The 17,504-nt window shown below is 31.2% G+C and overlaps 1 protein-coding gene and 1 long non-coding RNA gene across 6 annotated transcripts; one reads left to right on the top strand and one right to left on the bottom strand.

Moving 5' to 3' along the window:
- The first annotated feature begins 3,355 nt into the window (after positions 1-3,355).
- On the top strand, positions 3,356-5,841 carry LOC129286563 (zinc finger CCCH domain-containing protein 48-like). Its single transcript, XM_054922506.1, has 7 exons — positions 3,356-3,637; positions 3,907-4,092; positions 4,195-4,296; positions 4,396-4,548; positions 4,893-5,072; positions 5,231-5,328; positions 5,533-5,841. The coding sequence occupies exons 1-7, from the start codon at positions 3,356-3,358 to the stop codon at positions 5,681-5,683; spliced, it is 1,152 nt and encodes a 383-aa protein (XP_054778481.1). The 3' UTR covers positions 5,684-5,841.
- Positions 5,842-13,905: 8,064 nt separating this feature from the next.
- LOC129287194 (uncharacterized) lies at positions 13,906-16,161 on the bottom strand. Of its 5 annotated transcripts, XR_008587616.1 has the most exons (6): positions 15,905-16,161; positions 15,052-15,246; positions 14,748-14,972; positions 14,530-14,626; positions 14,310-14,437; positions 13,906-14,173 (listed from the first exon to the last, which is right to left on the bottom strand). It is a non-coding gene; the product is annotated as an uncharacterized LOC129287194 (long non-coding RNA). The 5 variants fall into 5 exon arrangements; XR_008587614.1 differs by having other exon boundaries at positions 14,748-14,875; positions 15,052-16,161; XR_008587613.1 differs by having other exon boundaries at positions 15,052-16,161.
- Positions 16,162-17,504: the final 1,343 nt, after the last annotated feature.

The following is a 17,504-nucleotide window of genomic DNA, read 5'->3' on the forward strand; positions in this document are numbered from 1 at the left end:
ACATGAATCCTGAGCAATCAGAGCTAACTCCCTCCTAGAGCCAGCCCGACTTACTCTCCATGTGAGGGTTACCTTGGCCTAGACATTCAACCTCATACTTTATATACCGGATTCTCTCTCCCATTGAGAGGTGTTGAACACTCAATCCACTAACCACTTTTGTGCATTGAGACCACACTATGAAAGGCAACACTGAGTACTGACAGTGAGCTATAAATATCACAAGACCACATCTCTCCATTGGTGAACTCCCAGCGAGATCATGTCTCATACCCTTTTTCTACCTTTCCCAAGTATTAACCACTTCAACACTCAAGGTAATATAACACTCATAATTCATCCTTTAAGCGGTTCCTTAGACTATCTAAGGTACCAAACTTAGTTGCACTTCCCTAAGTGCAATTCCTTATTTTTTTATCACAACGCATGCTAATAATCTTATTTTCATAAGTAACATCATTATTAAATAGATAGTAAACATAGATGTATTATTGTTAAAGCAATACCCCATAAACCCTTCTAAAATACATTTTATTTGCATTCAATTGTTTTAAAACATGTGATGCATGCTAGATAATATTATCTACTCAACAATAGCTAAACAAAGCAATAAAAAATATAAATTTTTTCTGTTACCTTAACCCTTTGGTATCAAAAGAGTTCCTCTTGTATAAAATAGAACTTGGCTTGTTCCTTAACTTCTCAATAAATTTCACCAACAATTTTCTACAACATATAAGTGATCCACATCACTTATTATGACAAATAGTATTAATGAAAACTATAACTCATACCACACAACTTGGGTTAATGAGTTATAATCCATCCTAATGGTCCATATATTAAATCAACCATTTACATAGTATCACTTAGCCACCAAAACTATTTATTAGCTATCACTATATTAATTTTCAATTCATATAATTTTTAATCAATTAAAAACCTTCACTTAATGTCACCAACTTTCACCATTAACCCTTATAATGAAAACCAAACCTTAATTTAAATTTTATTAAGCTCAAATAGCAAGTTATAACTAAATCAATAGACTTAAATCATTGAGGAGCAAAACCTAATCTCTCGGGGTTTAATTTGTGCCCAAACCACCTCTTTTCATCCAATTATCAACTCAAAACATTATATCACTGTATAGAAACTCAAAAACATCCTTCCTAGGATCTAAAGAAACCAAAACTTACAAGAATCAAGCCTTTGGGATCAAAATTCAGAAATTTTCTCTTCCAAAAATTGAAGAAAATCAAGAGAGAATGAAGAGAATTGAAGTAAGGAGTTTATATATTATGTAGTCGAGCTCACAATGATCGCAAAGCCTCTTAGATCCAAGTCTAAACTCCCTCTCTTTCTCCTCTCTTCTTCCTCTCTCTCTTGCACATTTGTTTCTTTCCTTTTCATTTATGTTTCTGCGTTCATTTTGGTCTTAAAATTGCTGATCTAAACACTTTAGAAAAAATTATAAGAAATGGCCCAGCATTTTTTATTATAACACAAAAGCCTAGGTTAACTTTAGTAATTTTTTCATAGTTAAAGATAAAATAAAACTAAACTTTTGCTGAGAAAAATTCAAACTTTGGACTTCTATCAAATTATTCTAAATTTTAATTTAATTATAGATATTTTATTATTTTTTTATTATTATATTTTTTTAAATCTGACTCTTAAAATTTTGGGATGTTACACTAAAGCTCAGGGCATGTTTTTAGGACTCAAACCACTCAAGGTAAGCTACTCAATCTCATTCTAGCTTCTATCTTTTCTCTTTTAATGGTTTCAAATGATGTTTGAGATTAGAGTTTTGAATTTTAAGTAATCCCAACCCCTAGATTGTAATCATATGGGTGTTTTGAGGCTTAATGATTATTATTTGGGTTGTTGGGAAGTTAATAACTGTGATAGATGGGTTAAATCTGAAGACCTAGGCTTTGTAAGGTAAAACGTGGTAGTTGGATTAAATCACGCAAAAGCCAAAAGATCATTTGTTGACTATTAATGATAGAATTCGGACAAAAAAAAACAAATGATAAAAAAATGAATTTATTTAAAATATCATGACAGCAAAACTTAGCATGTTTGTCGTTAAAAATTAAATCATTTTATTCACAATTCAAAAATATCAATCTATTTAGTTTCTAATATAGTATCTATATTTCAGTTTGAATTTAATTATTTATTAAACAACGTAATTTTATATTTTAAAATGTTAAATATCCATTAGATAAAAAGTAGTTAAATATTTTCTACTATATTTTATTTTGAACTTGAAATTGAAGATTTATTTTACTATTTAAGGACTTAAGGTTTGGATACATGGATAACTATTCAATGATATAAAATTTAAATTTATTCAAGAAAATCTTAACAAAAACATCTTAAAAGTTCAGAATTACGGATACCAATTTTAATTTACTTTAATGCCTATTTTTAATAATTTTACAATCTGGTAATTGTACTTTGATTTAAATTGATAATTCATTTATCATAAGACGTTTAAATACAATTGATTGGTAGTCGTTATAAAATTATATTCAAAAACATAAATACCTTGAAAAAAAAGATAGTGAATATATATATTATGATATCAAAAAAAATTTATTTGATGTTTTATTTTGAACTTTGATTATGTGAGATATGTTGGCAGATCATTTAATAACTTAAAATTTATATTAAATTTAAGATTAAATTTTCCTTCTCTAAGGATAGATTTGAGATCTTTGGCAAAAAAAAAAGAAAAAGAAAAAGAAAAAGAGGATGGATTTGCGATCATTTAACTTCAAGAAGATCTTTTTTTTTTTTTTAATTAGAGGATCTGTTTTTATCTGGACATACAGATGTACTGAAAATAACAATAAAGTTGAAGCATGCAAGGTGAAAAGATTTTTATTTAATTTTTGTGGTTTTTCAGTCTTCATCTGGTCATTGCAGTGAATTTAATATTATTAGTATTTCATTTTCAATTTAAAATAAAGACAAATAAAAACATTGTTGAAAATTATAATAAAAATCCAAAGAAATATAGGATTTAAGTCATATAGGATTTTATTTATGTTTGATAAATTCCATCAAATCTCTTCGGGAGATCAAACATATCTAATTGGTTGAAAGTTATCATCGATAATAATCAATAAAATTTAAAAATATTGAACATAAAACCGAAGTTTCAGGATTTTGGATATATTTGAAATATCTTGTTAAGATTTAAAATTCTAAATGACTTGGCTATAAAGAGAGAACGAGGGATGCGAGGAGGAACTGCGTGAAAAAGTCTAGAGCGAGTGACAAGAGAGAGTGATCGTGACTTCGTGAGAGAGCGAGAGAGAGAGATCGTAAGATAGCGAGAATGAATGCAAGGGTCGCAAGGAGAGGTCATCCGGTTCCTTGTTATAGGGATATCAGAAATCCCTCAAGGTTTCTGCAGAATCACAATCAAACTTCAACTGCACGTACTGGCAAAGCTGATAATGGCGCAAGATCCTCTAACCCCAAACCCCATTCATCGGCAACAGTTTGCAAGTACTGGATCAATGGAAATTGCGCACATGGTGATCGTTGTTGGAACTTGCATTCCTGGTTTCGGGGCCATGCCGTTTCTCCGCTCACTAAGCTCCATCAACACAAGAAGGTATTGACTTCATAAATTGGTTAATCATGGTTAGTGATTAAGGCTAGGCATTTTGGTCGGAAGATTAATTGTAATCCCTCATAGTTAGTCCCCATTGGTTGGGGTTTGTACATCAGATGATTTGTTGTTGTAAATCCTTCAAGGGAGTACTCTTGTTGTAATGTCCAATCATAATCATTATATTAATGTATTCATTTTTCTTCCATTATTCAATTCTTAACATTTGTTTTTATCATTTTATCTAAACTTTAAATTAATCATCACTCCAGACTGTCACCGGAATTAAACTTCCGGTTGGATCGGACAAACTATTTTCCAGTAGCACTGATGGGACAGTTCGCGTATGGGACTGCCATACGGGTCAATGTGTTAAACTTATAAATCTGGGTGCTGAAGCAAGGTGTTTGATCAGTGCGGGTTCGTGGGTTTTTGCTGGTGTGAGCAATACTGTTAAAGTGAGCTCCAAAACTTCTTCATTTGTTGTGTCTCTTAGGTTTCATGCGTCATGCTTAACTTTACTTACACTGATTGTCTTGTTGTGATTAATTATTATGAAGGCTTGGAACATTCAGACGGCTGCTGAGCTCACTCTTGATGGACCTAAGGGCCATGTACTTTCCATGGCTGTTTGCAACGATATACTTTTTGCTGGAGCAATGGTAATTAATTGTTTATTAAATGTTTTACCAAGTTCTTTTCTATGTTATATGTAAACCTGATTCTATTATGATCTCACTTTGCCCTTATGTCATATATAGGATGGTGTTATTTATGCATGGAGTGCCATCTCTGATGCAAATGTCCCATTCAAACCACTGGCAACGTTAAATGGCCATAGCAGAGCTGTTGTTTGCTTAACTGGCGGACCAGGGGACAAGCTCTACTCAGGTTCCATGGATCATAGCATAAAGGTATATATGACTGTAAATGAAAAGATTATCCATATTTTAGGCGCCAACCCCCTGTCTTGTTTTGTTAAGGATATGTAATACTTTCTTACTATAGAACTAGTTTGGACAGATTATGTAGTCTTTTACAGCATTTGATAAGCTGTAGTTCTCTCTTTATATTTTCGTATCTTAAATGTTCTTAAAAAATATTGTTTTATAGTCTAATATTATTGTAGTTTGAAAACTGAGCTCATTTGAAATAAAACTGGGATTATATATATATATATATATATTGAAATTACACACACACATACACACATTTATGTTGTTGAATTCGTTTCTTAATTGATTTCATGTTTTTTCAGGTTTGGGACCTCAAGACATTACAATGCACGATGACGTTGAAAGGGCACACTGATGTGGTGACATCTCTTATCTGTTGGGACCGATATTTGTTCTCAAGTTCATTGGACTGCACAGTTAAGCTTTGGACCGCCACTCAAGAAGAAACTTTGGAAGTAGTGTATACTCACCACGAAGAACATGTGAGTTTATGTTGATAAATAGTATATAAATTATTGCCGATCTGGAATTGCTTTTAAAACTTCATTTACATCTCAAGTAATAACAATTGGTATTGAACCACTGCTAATTCTTCTTTCTCTGAAATCCCTCTAATGTAAGGTTTTTGTTGCTGTTGCAGGGCGTGGTTAGAATTAACGGCATGATTGATGCAAAGGCGAAACCCATTTTGTTTTGCTCGTGCAACAACAACTCAGTCGGGCTGTATGAAATGCCATCGTGAGTTGACTTGATCCATGTTTCCATTTTTTTTTTTTTATGTTGGTTTAATATTGTATATTTTGGTTGATTGATCATAGAGCACGATAATATCGTGCAGTCTATGCAGTCGATCCTCCTGAATGTGATAAGACTTGTGGTGGTCGTTTGCATGTTAACATATATATCAGACGCTCATATTGTGTTTCTGTGTTATTTGATCAGATTCAGTGCGAGAGGAAGATTATTTTCAAAAAAAGAGATTCGAGTGATAGAAGAAGGCCCTGGTGGACTCTTCTTCACTGGAGACGGAACTGGTTTGCTCACTGTCTGGAAATGGTTGGCAGAGTCGGAGCCTAAGATTGCATCTTCGTGATTCCCAATCTTAATTATACGTGTAATTTAGTTTAACCATAGAGTTTGCATCTTCCTTGTCTTGGACAAGATATCAATCATAGCAAGATTATTGATGTGTTTCAAAATACTTGTTTGTAACATTATATACATATATTCAATTCCAATTATGAAATTGCCGTGTGGGGCATCAACAATTCTGGTTCTAAAGATTGTAGAGATTCATTCCTATTTGTATTCTATCATTGTACAATCTGTATAGATTTATATTAATTACTAGTTTTGGTTCTTTCTATAGATGAATTCTCTTCGTGTTCCTCACCCAACTTTTAATTGGAGCACAATTCTCCCATTGCCTTGTGAAATCTCTTACATCTGAATTTTAACTTTACAAATTGTAACGAAAGTAAAAGCTCCAATAATATCATCATTATGCTAATCAATCGTATTTAGTTTTTAAAATATTTATACTTCGGTAGGTAGGTCCCACTCCAGTTTCCACGGCTGCGAAAGACTTGATAATAAAGCTTTCCAGAAGGATGTCTATTGCCTAGTCTCTTTTTTTTTAAAAAAAAAAACAAAGCAGAACAAAAAAAAAAGTTTTGTGAAACCAATATGTTTGCACACGCGTGCTTTTATCTGTGTAGAAAAAAAATAGAAAAAGATGTTCATAGCATATGTTTGAATATAAAAAGGGAAGTTATAGAATAGAAATAAGGAAAAAAAAAATTATCGGTGATGCCAATCATTAACATTCATGTCTTAATTTTATGTAATTGATTCACATACTTTAGCTTATGTTGCACTTTTGATTTTAATTTCATTTTTTTTATTATGACACCAGCAGATTAAAATAAGCACAAGCACCGGAAAAAAATAAAATAAAATTCACTGCCACTTTCGTGTGTGTGTGTGTGTGTGTATTGTATAGGGTGTGCTTTGTGTTGGGTTAGTTGGCCTTCCATCCCATAAAAAAAAAATAAAAAATTACCCTCTCTCAAGCGTAATATTAATTTTAAGATTAATAAGTATCTTATATCTTAAACTTTTAAAATATACAAAAATTTCATTTAATTTCTAAATTTAGAGTGCATGAAGTGTCACTGTTGTCATTATTTTTGTAGTTGTGAGACCCCAATCACATGTTAATATAGCTTTCATGTTGACCCTTAAAAATAATAGTTGTTTTCTCTAACTTAATGACAAAATTTCAAGCACTCAGGATTTAGAAATTAAGAGAAATTTTTACATATTTTAGAAATTTAGAATCTAAGATGTTATTCACACAATAGTTTAGGATATAGGATGTTCATTAACCCTTAATTTTATATATGTTAGTTTTTTTTATTAGACTGTTTGGAAAAAATACATTTCATGAATAAATTATTATTATAAACATTGAGTAATTATCAAAATAAATTTATTTTTATTATTTAACTTGCATATAATATTCGTTAATAATAGCTTAAGTACATCAAGCATGTAGTTATTTAAATTTTTTATTATATGTATAAAAAATAATATGACTTAACTTTATATTTTATATTTTTTAAAAAATCATATAATTTTAAATGATTCATATCATATGAGTTTTTCCGTATTATAAAATTATTTTAATATAGTCTTTATTCTAAATATAAAAAAATTATACATACTTATGTATGTATTTAATTATTTTTTATTGACATTTGGCCCCCTTCTTTCTTATCCTTGTTCTGCCTCTAGGGGCTGTCTTGACTCTTATAAATCTAACCCTTTAAGCCTTGTTTGGTACGTAGATCTCAATTTAAAAGAATTGAAATTGGGGTTGGAATTGGAGATGAAGTTTTAAAATTATACTTGGTATGGAGTAATATTAGGAGGGAATACTTACTTTTATTTTATTTTATAATTAAACAAAAATATAAAATTAGTATATTACCCCTCAAAATATAAATTGAATATTTACGTCATTATCATCAGAACACTTCCCTCCCCTTAAAACAGAATGTCCATGGCCGCAAAAGAAATGCTTTCATTGGTTATCCTCATCGTCTTCTTCCTCTTCTTGTTGCTCTTCTCCCCCAAAAAGAACACCCATGGCTGCACAAGAGAACCTCATTGCCGCCCTCTCCTCTATTTTTTTTCCTTCTAGTTTGAACTAAGAAATGAGAACGACAAGGATGTAGATGACGGTGAAATTAATGACGGTGGCAAGATTTGGTGGCCGTAGCTCGAGGTCAAATCAATTTTACAAATGAGGTCGTCGATTGTTCTCCTCCTTCTCTCATCTTCAATGTCCTCCTTCTCCCTACAAATCTGACAATGACATTGGTGGATGGAAGACTGGTAAGGGCAGAGGAGACACTGGCATTACTTGCGCTAAAAGGAGGGCAAGGGCAAAGAGACGACATTGAGACGAAGGAGGAGTAGGCAGAGGGAAGGAGATGATGGAGAGATAATGGGGGTAATTTAGTTTAAAAATAATCAATCTTGAGATTGATTTTTCAATATCATGGGATAATGGTATTGAGTAATCCCACTTAGCTGGGATTGGTATTGGGATTAAAATTCTCATTCCTTCATACCAAACATGAAAATGTAGAATTGTCTAATATCAATCCCAATCCCACTTTCTCATTCCTTCTTACAAACATAGTATTAAGGTTTTACAAGGGAAGGAGAGAATATGATTTAAATTTAAATAATTGTTTCAACATATAATATAAAACATTATCAATTTTTTTTAATTATGTTAATATATAATTTAAATTTAAATAATTGTATCATTTTTATATATTGTTTCAAAAAAAATAAATCAAACAATTTCAACAAAACAATTTTACTGGCTAAAACCTGAGCCAATTGTTAACTTGTTTATAAGGATTGAATGAACTCTTTTAGTTAAATATATTTAAAAAAAAAACCCCCGACCTTGAGAAAATACAAGCCTCGATGGTAATAACATTGTTCACGGCTCTGTTTAGTAGTTTTTTATTGTTGAAAGTGTTCATTATATTATGTAATCAAAATTCAAAATAGAGTAAGCACAATCTCGGCTTATGTTCTTCCAACCCAGATTCTCTCTCGTCATCAGGGAAAACCAAAGAAGGAATCTACGAATGTCAAAATATATACGACAACTTTAAATGTATTTTGTTGTCCCAAAATATAAAAAAATTTAATAAAATTAAGATTTTTTTAATGATAATTTCTTATTATTATCCTTCAAATGATGAGAGAATTGAAATAATTATAATGTAATAATTAAATGTGTAGATTTAAAGTGATATTAAATTAATGGTATTTTAAAAGAGATAAATATGTAATTTAAACCCTGAATTATAGGTTTATAGATGATTTGAACATTAAATTTTTAGAAGGTACATCTTGAATTTTAAAAAATTAAAGTTAAGACAATTTACACGATCATTAAATGTTCGTCAAAATAGAATCTAATATGCAATTTTTTCAAATGAGGATAGGAGAGAGAGGGTGAGTAAAATTTGGTAAAAATTATACATTATGCCTCAATTTTTTTTAAAAAAACTAGTAGATGTTTGTTGAAACTTAATGATAGGGGCGAAATTACTCTAACTTTAATTCTTAAAAGTTCAGAATGTATCTTTTAAAAGTTTAATATTCAAATCGTCTCTAAACCTATAGTTCAAGTTTAAATTGCATATTAATCTTTTTAAAAATTTATATTTTAATTCAAAAATAAATTTGTAAAGTTTTATTATTGATTTTTATTAGTATGTGCAATTTTTTTCACTTCTTTTATTGGGAGAACCATATCTAAAGATATGATAAAAAAAACATATTTGCAAATGATGATCAATATGAAACGAATTGTTATTAAAATAATAACATGAATTTGTATTCTTTTAAATGAAGTTTATTATTTGTTTTTATTTGTAAATAAGTTTTTTTTTGCTAGGTTTTGGTTGTAATTCTCACTTTATAACATGAACTTGTATTTTCCATTAGCTTTCATCAATCATTATCATCATTGCTATAGTCCAAAAGGCCTAATGGCTCATTTGGTAGTAAAGAATTGGGAGAGAAGTAAAAGTAAGGCCATGTTTGGTATTTAAAATTATGAGTAAGGAAATGAAACCAGACATGAAATTGTTTGGTTGATTTGTTTGATATGCTGGAATTGCTTTTTTAAAGGAATCTGGCTTCATCAAAATTGATGGAATCCAATTCCATTATAGAAATCATGAATTTGACAAACTCAACATGAAATTAACTTATATGTCATTAAAAAAATAAAATAAAGGGTATTTTAAGCTTTAAAAGTAAATTCTTTATTTTTTAATTGCTAAATTTTATAAAATAAAGGGTGTTTTTATTTTTTATTTTAAATACATATGCTAATTAAAATTATATCATGATTTCTTATTCATACCAAATACACTTTTAAAATTTAATTCAAATTCAAATTTAATTTTAATTTTAATTTTAATTTCAATTTTATCAAAAGCTTTTCTTTTATGGCAAATGAGACCTACAAGTAAAAACCAATGAATTTTTATATTTGGTTTTCATGACTAGGTTACATGGAATCTAACGGAACTGATTCTTTGGCGAGACCCTGAGAGAACTGGGTTCCTCCCTTATTTTCTCCTCCATTTTACCATCTTTGCCCTCAATCTCACTTTTGCCATTTTCCAAGCTCACGATGAGTGGACCCAGTCTCCTCTCTCCTCCTCGAACGACGGCTACCTTCCTCTTCTCTTCGAACGATGGCTACCTTCCTCTTGACCTCTCCGATTCCATTATCTAACATGTACAATAACAAAATGGACTACAATCTGCCTCCTCCTCTTGTTAGGTCTTAGAAAATCTCCTTATAAACAATGTTTATAGTTTTAGACTTTGGTTGTTTATCACTATCATGTGTCAAAATCTTAAGACCATCCATGGTCTTCACTCTAGAAAGAGCAACATGTAATTGACCGTGAGTGAAAGCAGGTTTTGGCAAGTACAAGCCAACATAACTTAGTGATTGACTTTGACTTTTATTGATAGTCATTACAAATGAAAGAGTGATGAGGAATTATTGTCTTTGCATGCGAAACGCCCATTTGCTCTCAAAGATTCATATTCATTCTATAGATGAAAACTTTTTTATCTCACTTTCATCATCAATTTTGCTTTGAGAATTTATTGAGAATTAAGAATATTTTAAATTAAGTCATCTGTGGAACCAACAATTATGATAAATTTGACTTAGCATGTATTATGATCAACTTGAATATTGCATCTGAACATAACCATTAATTTTAAAGTTATAAGATCGTAATAGATAGATTTTTAAAATACAGTGACAATGAATGGCCTTAAATTTTTTGGACATTATTTATATGAATTTTGGTAAGCATTTGTATGAGCACATGGAGAAGCTATAATGAGAATAATTTATATGAGAATCTAATTTTCTTATTTCATTGATACTCAATTAACTCAACAGAGAATCGTTGAGGAAAATATGACTAATTATTTATACGAAATTGTGTCAGCAATTGTAGGAGCACATGCAAAAATAACATGATGTGCATGACATGTCCTCTATTAATAAGTAATTTATATTGGATACATTACTTACATGACGCAAACCTAAATGAGTCCTTATGAAATATGAGTTCTTGCCTTTAATTATGCATGTATACTTTTGATTGTTGACCCACACATCAATCAAAGTTGCACCATTGCATAGAACACAAATAGCTGATTTGACACTGTGTTTCTGTAAAGTGAAAAAAGAAAGCAAAATATAAATGAAGAGAACGTTGGTTTCTCAAAACCAAAACCTGAAGATAGGAAATTCAGTGTACATATATGAAACTAACACAAAATAAGAAACAGGTGCATTTAATAAAGCATTGCTTTAGGCAACCACACAGGCTTTAAACATGAAGAATATTCCTAGTATTGTGTTTGATATCTTACGGTCTGACAAATTATTATGAGAGACCAGACCGAAAGCATGCATGAAGAAGATCCCCGAAGTGCTAAACCATGTCAAATGAATATGGTGTGAGAAACAATGGCTCTTGAAAACAAAAAGTGGAAAGCAAGTCTCATCCAAGGACAGCATATGAGCCGTGAAAACAAAAAAAGAAACATGTTCAGAGAATCAAAAAAATATGGAAATTACCTTCTTGATGACATAACTCAGTATTATTATTTGAAGCAAAAATATATATGGTAATGAAATTATCCTCAAACGTGAAATAACCTTAACATCATCGGTCAACACGTAAAAAGCCTGATAACAAAACATGCATACTACTAATGGTGGCAGGATGAGTTGTCTAGAACTGTAAATGATGCATAGTGACAGGATAGAATATCAAACACCACACGCAAAGTATCAAGGATGGTGTAAGAATTTTCACAAGAAGAACATGACAGCAAAACTTCTATTGAAAAAGTCAAGTAAAGTAGCGCGGTCAATCTTTAACCTTCTAGGATCTTATACTCACTTATAAGATATACAGCCTTGTGCTACGTGTTAGGAAAAGTTAGCTATAAGCAATATTGGTGTATATATTAGTTTTACGTTCATAAGAGAAAATAAATGTTGTTCTTCCATTAAAATGATAGGAGCGCAAATATCTGTTAAAGGCATTTAGGCAAGATACTCTGAGAAGTCAGTCTGCTTTCTGAAGCAATGCTAGTAGATAGGTATATGAGAAAAAACCTAGACGAATGATATACGAAGACTACGAGTAGCAGATTTCCATGCCATTATGCCACCTTTGTTTATTGTTGTTAAGAATTATATGTCTAGTCTACATCCCATGGTGCATGCATGGCACTACAAAATTAATGGTGTAGAAAAAGTAGATCAAAGTGTGAAAAAAAAATCGATTCCCTCTACAGAGTTTGCCTTGAAATAAAAAGAATTATGAAGTAAACTTTATACTCTATGTCGTCGTAGGACAACTTTACAGTAGGTAGGCACTGCATTTTACTATATCTATACAAGTGGTATTAGTGAAGTAAGTCAGCATAAGTGAAGATCTTTATCACTATATCCATATAAGTTTGGCCAACAAAGAAAGCTAGTTCAATAAAGCCTTTTTTTAATAATATTCGTGTGTACGAACAAAGAGGCTTAAACCCAATAGTGATAATGATTAGTCGTAATCAAATTGTGCAACATGTTGTAAATAAATAAATGTGAGACCATTTTCCTTATCAACTATACAAAAATTCAATTTCATATAATTCACTTGTCAACCTTGTTAAAACAAATAATTTTGAGCAATAAGGAACCCGCTCCAATCGCAAGTTTTTTTTTTAGAAAAACTGTGTGTGAGAGAATGTCTTAAGCCCAAAAATGATAATGAGAACGAATGAACTCATTGTCAGCAACCAAATTTTTGTACTATTTTTCTTTTCTCGACAATAATTTTTAAACAAATATTATCGATTACTAATTTATCTATAAAGGTACAATTTGGATGTATGTAAAAAAAAAAAGACGTGATGTGGCTATTCCTTCCAAATACCATTCTTGATATAATTTTGAGCTGTGAAATTTGACCATTTCCGTGATCTATGTTTTCTATTAAATACAAACACACACACACATTCCACATATTCCTAGCTTAGACTTTTTTTGTATCTTATGTCTCAATTAAACACATACATACATACATATGTTTCGCATACTAATGGCTTTGAAATGAAATTAACGTGAATGCACTTTGTTAATTCCTCATATATATCTGGATAATATTTTTGGCTTTATTGAAATAATAACTAAATGCTCCACTCTATTAATTTCACGTGGCAAATGTTTGGACAGATTGTTAATTATAAAACTATTATTTCAAATTTGCTTGGCATGGTTCATTAATGAATAGTCATTTCATTTTTTTTTCCTGCAAACAATATCAATTGAATTAATTATCTGTAAAAATGATAATGATGAGATCAGTCATTATCAGATGGATGTTAAGTTTTCATTGAAATTAGGCACTTGCTTCTTGCTTCTTTTCAATATTTTTTAAAAGAAATATTATCATTCAGATGCATTGAAGAAAACCAATTCATGGCTAGAGATGCTCAGAAATTGGTACGTCTTTTTTAAACAATAAAAAAAAATCCGCTGCTATTCTTTAAAATTGGTGGATATAAAACAGAGGGTTAAAATTTCATGGAGATAGCAGTTCTATTTTTTAAATAGAGATGATGAGATATACCATCTCTGTTAACACATACAGGCTTCGCCAACCAAGAAAAGCAAGTCCGATCCAAATTTCAACATTATCGAAAAAAGGAACATCAAATATGTACATAAGTCCAGCTATAACAAAAAAAAAACATTGAGCTATTGCACGATCCATAAGCACAGATGGTTTGAAATGGATTTTAAAGCCAACATCTATTGGTATGTACGGTATCTGAATATGACTTCTATACCCCTCACATGATATGGCAACCTCTACTAACCTTCGCCTACAAGACTCTTCGAACATCATGAAGTTTTAGGAATTTGTGGGTCCAAATATACCTTCGTTACATTAGCAAAATTCGTGAGGGAGGTCAGTCTTGCGAAAATGGAAGAGAAGGATTCAGGAATAATGAACCAAAGGCATAGTTAATTATAAAACTACAAGTGATCTTTTTCCATATGTAGAATACCTTACCGGAGTCTCTCTTGACAAGAGCGTAGTGAACAACCACAATGAGGTCAGGCTTATCTTTCTTCTCTCCAAAACTGGTCCACGCAGCAATTGCAGGATCACCAAACAGAGTGCACTCGAGCTTATCGCTGCTGAAAATGGAAAGATACAATCTTTCATGTCCAAAGCTCCATAGGATGTTAATAGAAAAATGTTAAAACTATTCCTGAAAGAGATACTTAACCGACTGTCCTCCACTACAAATTCCAGCCCCCAGGTCAGCATACCTCCATCTTCATACCAATCGTATATAACCATCTCTTTCAAGAAACCACAAACATCTGCATCAGAGAATTAACAGAGTAATTTCACAGAAGTGACATTGTTGATACAGTGAAGGAAACAGAAAAAATTAAATGAATGTACTAATCGCGTGCTCACAACTCAACCCACCACTCATACCTGAGTTCCCGAACAGGCTTCACCTTGAAGCAATGGGAAGGAATGAATTACAGAGTGCTCCACCATCTCGGTGTGCTCGTCCAACTCCAAGTGAATCTTTCGATGCACTCCAAGACCTTCAGACCTAACTGAAAAAGTGAATATAGTAGGTCTTTGTCTCTTCAAGCCTATTACAAACCTCCTAATGTTGGCATCTCCAAAAACAGAGATTGATCATGCATGTCCCTTGGAAAGGTGAAGATTTTTAAATGCAAGTGAGGATATTTGATTAACATGACTAAAAAAGGATGGCGAAACAACTCACTGCAGGGTCGAATACATTGGAATCCACAGATGGAACCCTCTTTGGCCACCCCATATCTCTGTCATACACGTCAAAGTTTGTCCTCAAGTAAGCCCCATCCACCTTCACGAAGATCCTATAGTCACCAGAGGAAGGCCCTAAAGCATCGAGACTGGCAAAGTCCCCGAAATCCATCTCCATTCTTGCGTGCATAAGCTTGGTGAAGAAGAACAAAGAAAGCTCACACAAAACAAAGAAAAGCATTGTCCAAAAAGTTATAGAGCGTCTCTTCTATTTACACAAAACGAATGGTGCATTTAATGGATTTAACAAACCTCTATGTATGGGTGTAAATAAACCAAAAGACCTGACTTCCTAATATGAATAGACAAAACAAATGAAAGACAATAAAAGATGTTCATCTTCCTTTATGAACACAAGCATTAATAACAGCCATCTTGCACAAAGAATGAACGACTTTGATCCTTCTATTTGTTTGAAGAAAATGAACATGCGTTGATTATATTTAAACTTGCATTCATAACCCCCCCGAGATCGAAGAAACTAATGGATTGCATCCCAAAAATGGGTAGCCATGTTGAAGCATTAACACCACTTCAAGTGGATCTTTGTTAAGAACATGCGACTCCACGAAAGTGAAAGACGGCTCCACCGATGTGCAAATATGAGAGAATAACAGAGACAGGTTATAGTGCTGTTATCTATGTATCTTCTTCATTCATATTGTATTGTAGAACAAAGCATTAAACATGAAGCCCCAAAAATTTTAAATGGCTAACCCTAGCCATTTTTGTAGCCGGCACTGCTCACAAAGCCGTTTTCCTTAGACAGCTTGATGACAACGACATCTTACCTCAAGAGCCGGTTATTAAAGCATGGCTGGGTGGAACTACTTTCTGGTATATATTGATAGTGGTGATGATTGGTGAGGTAGCGATGCAAAGCTTCTTCAATGATGATAATGGCTTTCAGTCTCCGGCGATGAGGATGGAGCTTCTTTGATCCGGCTCTTCAATATACTTCATCAATCTTCTTGGTAGGATTTCTTTTTTGGATTTGATTTCTGGACTATTCTTGGTGCCAGTGGCGCTCAATCTGACTACAATGATGGATGGTTGCCCTGGGAGACGATGGAGAGGATGCTTTTTTTAAAAAAAAAAAATTTATGAATATTTTAATCTTTTCAAAATATAACTATATTTATTAATTTTTTTATTTTACTTTTTTTTATGACAAATATATTTTTAAACTTCATTTTCATCTCTACCTGTGCCAATTTTACTTTCATTTCTATTAAAAGAGCATTTTTGAAAAAATTGTCCGCCAATAATAATTTTAAAAAAATGAATTTCCTTGATATACCTTCTCTCTTAGTAACCATCTCACCTACAAATAGAGTTAATAATATCTCAACCAACCAATCCAAAAGAAAAAAAAAAGTTGAGTTTTAAAAAAAAAAAGGTTTCATTTATATGTGAGATGATTTTGGCTTGCTTTATATAGTTTGAACCCGTTGATTGGCCCACTTATTTTTTAAAAAAAGATAAAAGTTTCAAAATCATTTTCTTAATTCTCATACCCTAATTATTATTCAAATTAATAAAATAATTCAAATTATGTGTTTATTATATATTGCTATTATTACTTATCACATTTAATTAGTTGAGATATTTTTAAATTCATGACCAATCAATTGCATTAGTATAATATGTATTCAATCAAAGACTTTTTCACAATTTAATTTGAGTGAAATATTTTTAAGTAGGCATGAGCAATATAGCCATATATTTTTTTGAATTATGAGTTACTATGCTATTAAGTTGAGGACAAATCCTAACTTTTTTTTTTCTTTTATTGTCTTGTTATTACATTTTGCTTCAATTAACTTATAATTTCTTAGCTAGCCTAAAAAAAAAGGTTAGCTTGCTAACTTTTACTCAAATTAATGTTAAATTTAATTTTGCTTCTACGTGTTAATTATATTTTCATGTTTAATTGCATAATGCTAATAATTAATGATAGAAAAAACTTCTAACATTATGATGAATTTATAATTTTTAAAATTTTAAAAAATATACAGAAAAAACATAACTTTTAATCCATATACTTTGCACGTGATTTGCTATTAGTTTCTACACTTTATTTTGATATTCTAAATCCCTATAGTTTTTTTCGTCTACAGTTTAGGTTTCTACACTTTTAGAGGAGTGTTGACGTAACGGTATTAATTATGCTGATGTGGACAATAACACTATTAATTATATAATGATGTGTTAGTTAGTGACTGTCATGTATTTTTTCTGAGGAAGAAAAAAGCTAATGTGTACTTCACCCAATCTTTATTATAAGATATTTTCAATTGTTTCATGAATTTTAAGAAAAGTTAATTTTTTATATAATAAAAAATGATATGTATTTTTGTTTTTACCCTAAACTTTAAATAATGATACAAC

This window comes from Prosopis cineraria, unplaced genomic scaffold, assembly GCF_029017545.1.
Source record: "Prosopis cineraria cultivar Desert tree isolate PC_DT_omini unplaced genomic scaffold, ASM2901754v1 PC11, whole genome shotgun sequence".
Classification (NCBI taxonomy): domain Eukaryota; kingdom Viridiplantae; phylum Streptophyta; class Magnoliopsida; order Fabales; family Fabaceae; genus Prosopis; species Prosopis cineraria.

Bases quoted from the DNA above. Each gene is read 5' to 3' on its own strand.
- LOC129286563 (XM_054922506.1), top strand. From the start codon at position 3,356: ATGAATGCAAGGGTCGCAAGGAGAGGTCATCCGGTTCCTTGTTATAGG. The intron at 5,073-5,230 runs GTGAGTTTATGT...TTGCTGTTGCAG, and splicing joins ATACTCACCACGAAGAACAT to GGCGTGGTTAGAATTAACGG. The intron at 5,329-5,532 runs GTGAGTTGACTT...TTATTTGATCAG, and splicing joins GGGCTGTATGAAATGCCATC to ATTCAGTGCGAGAGGAAGAT.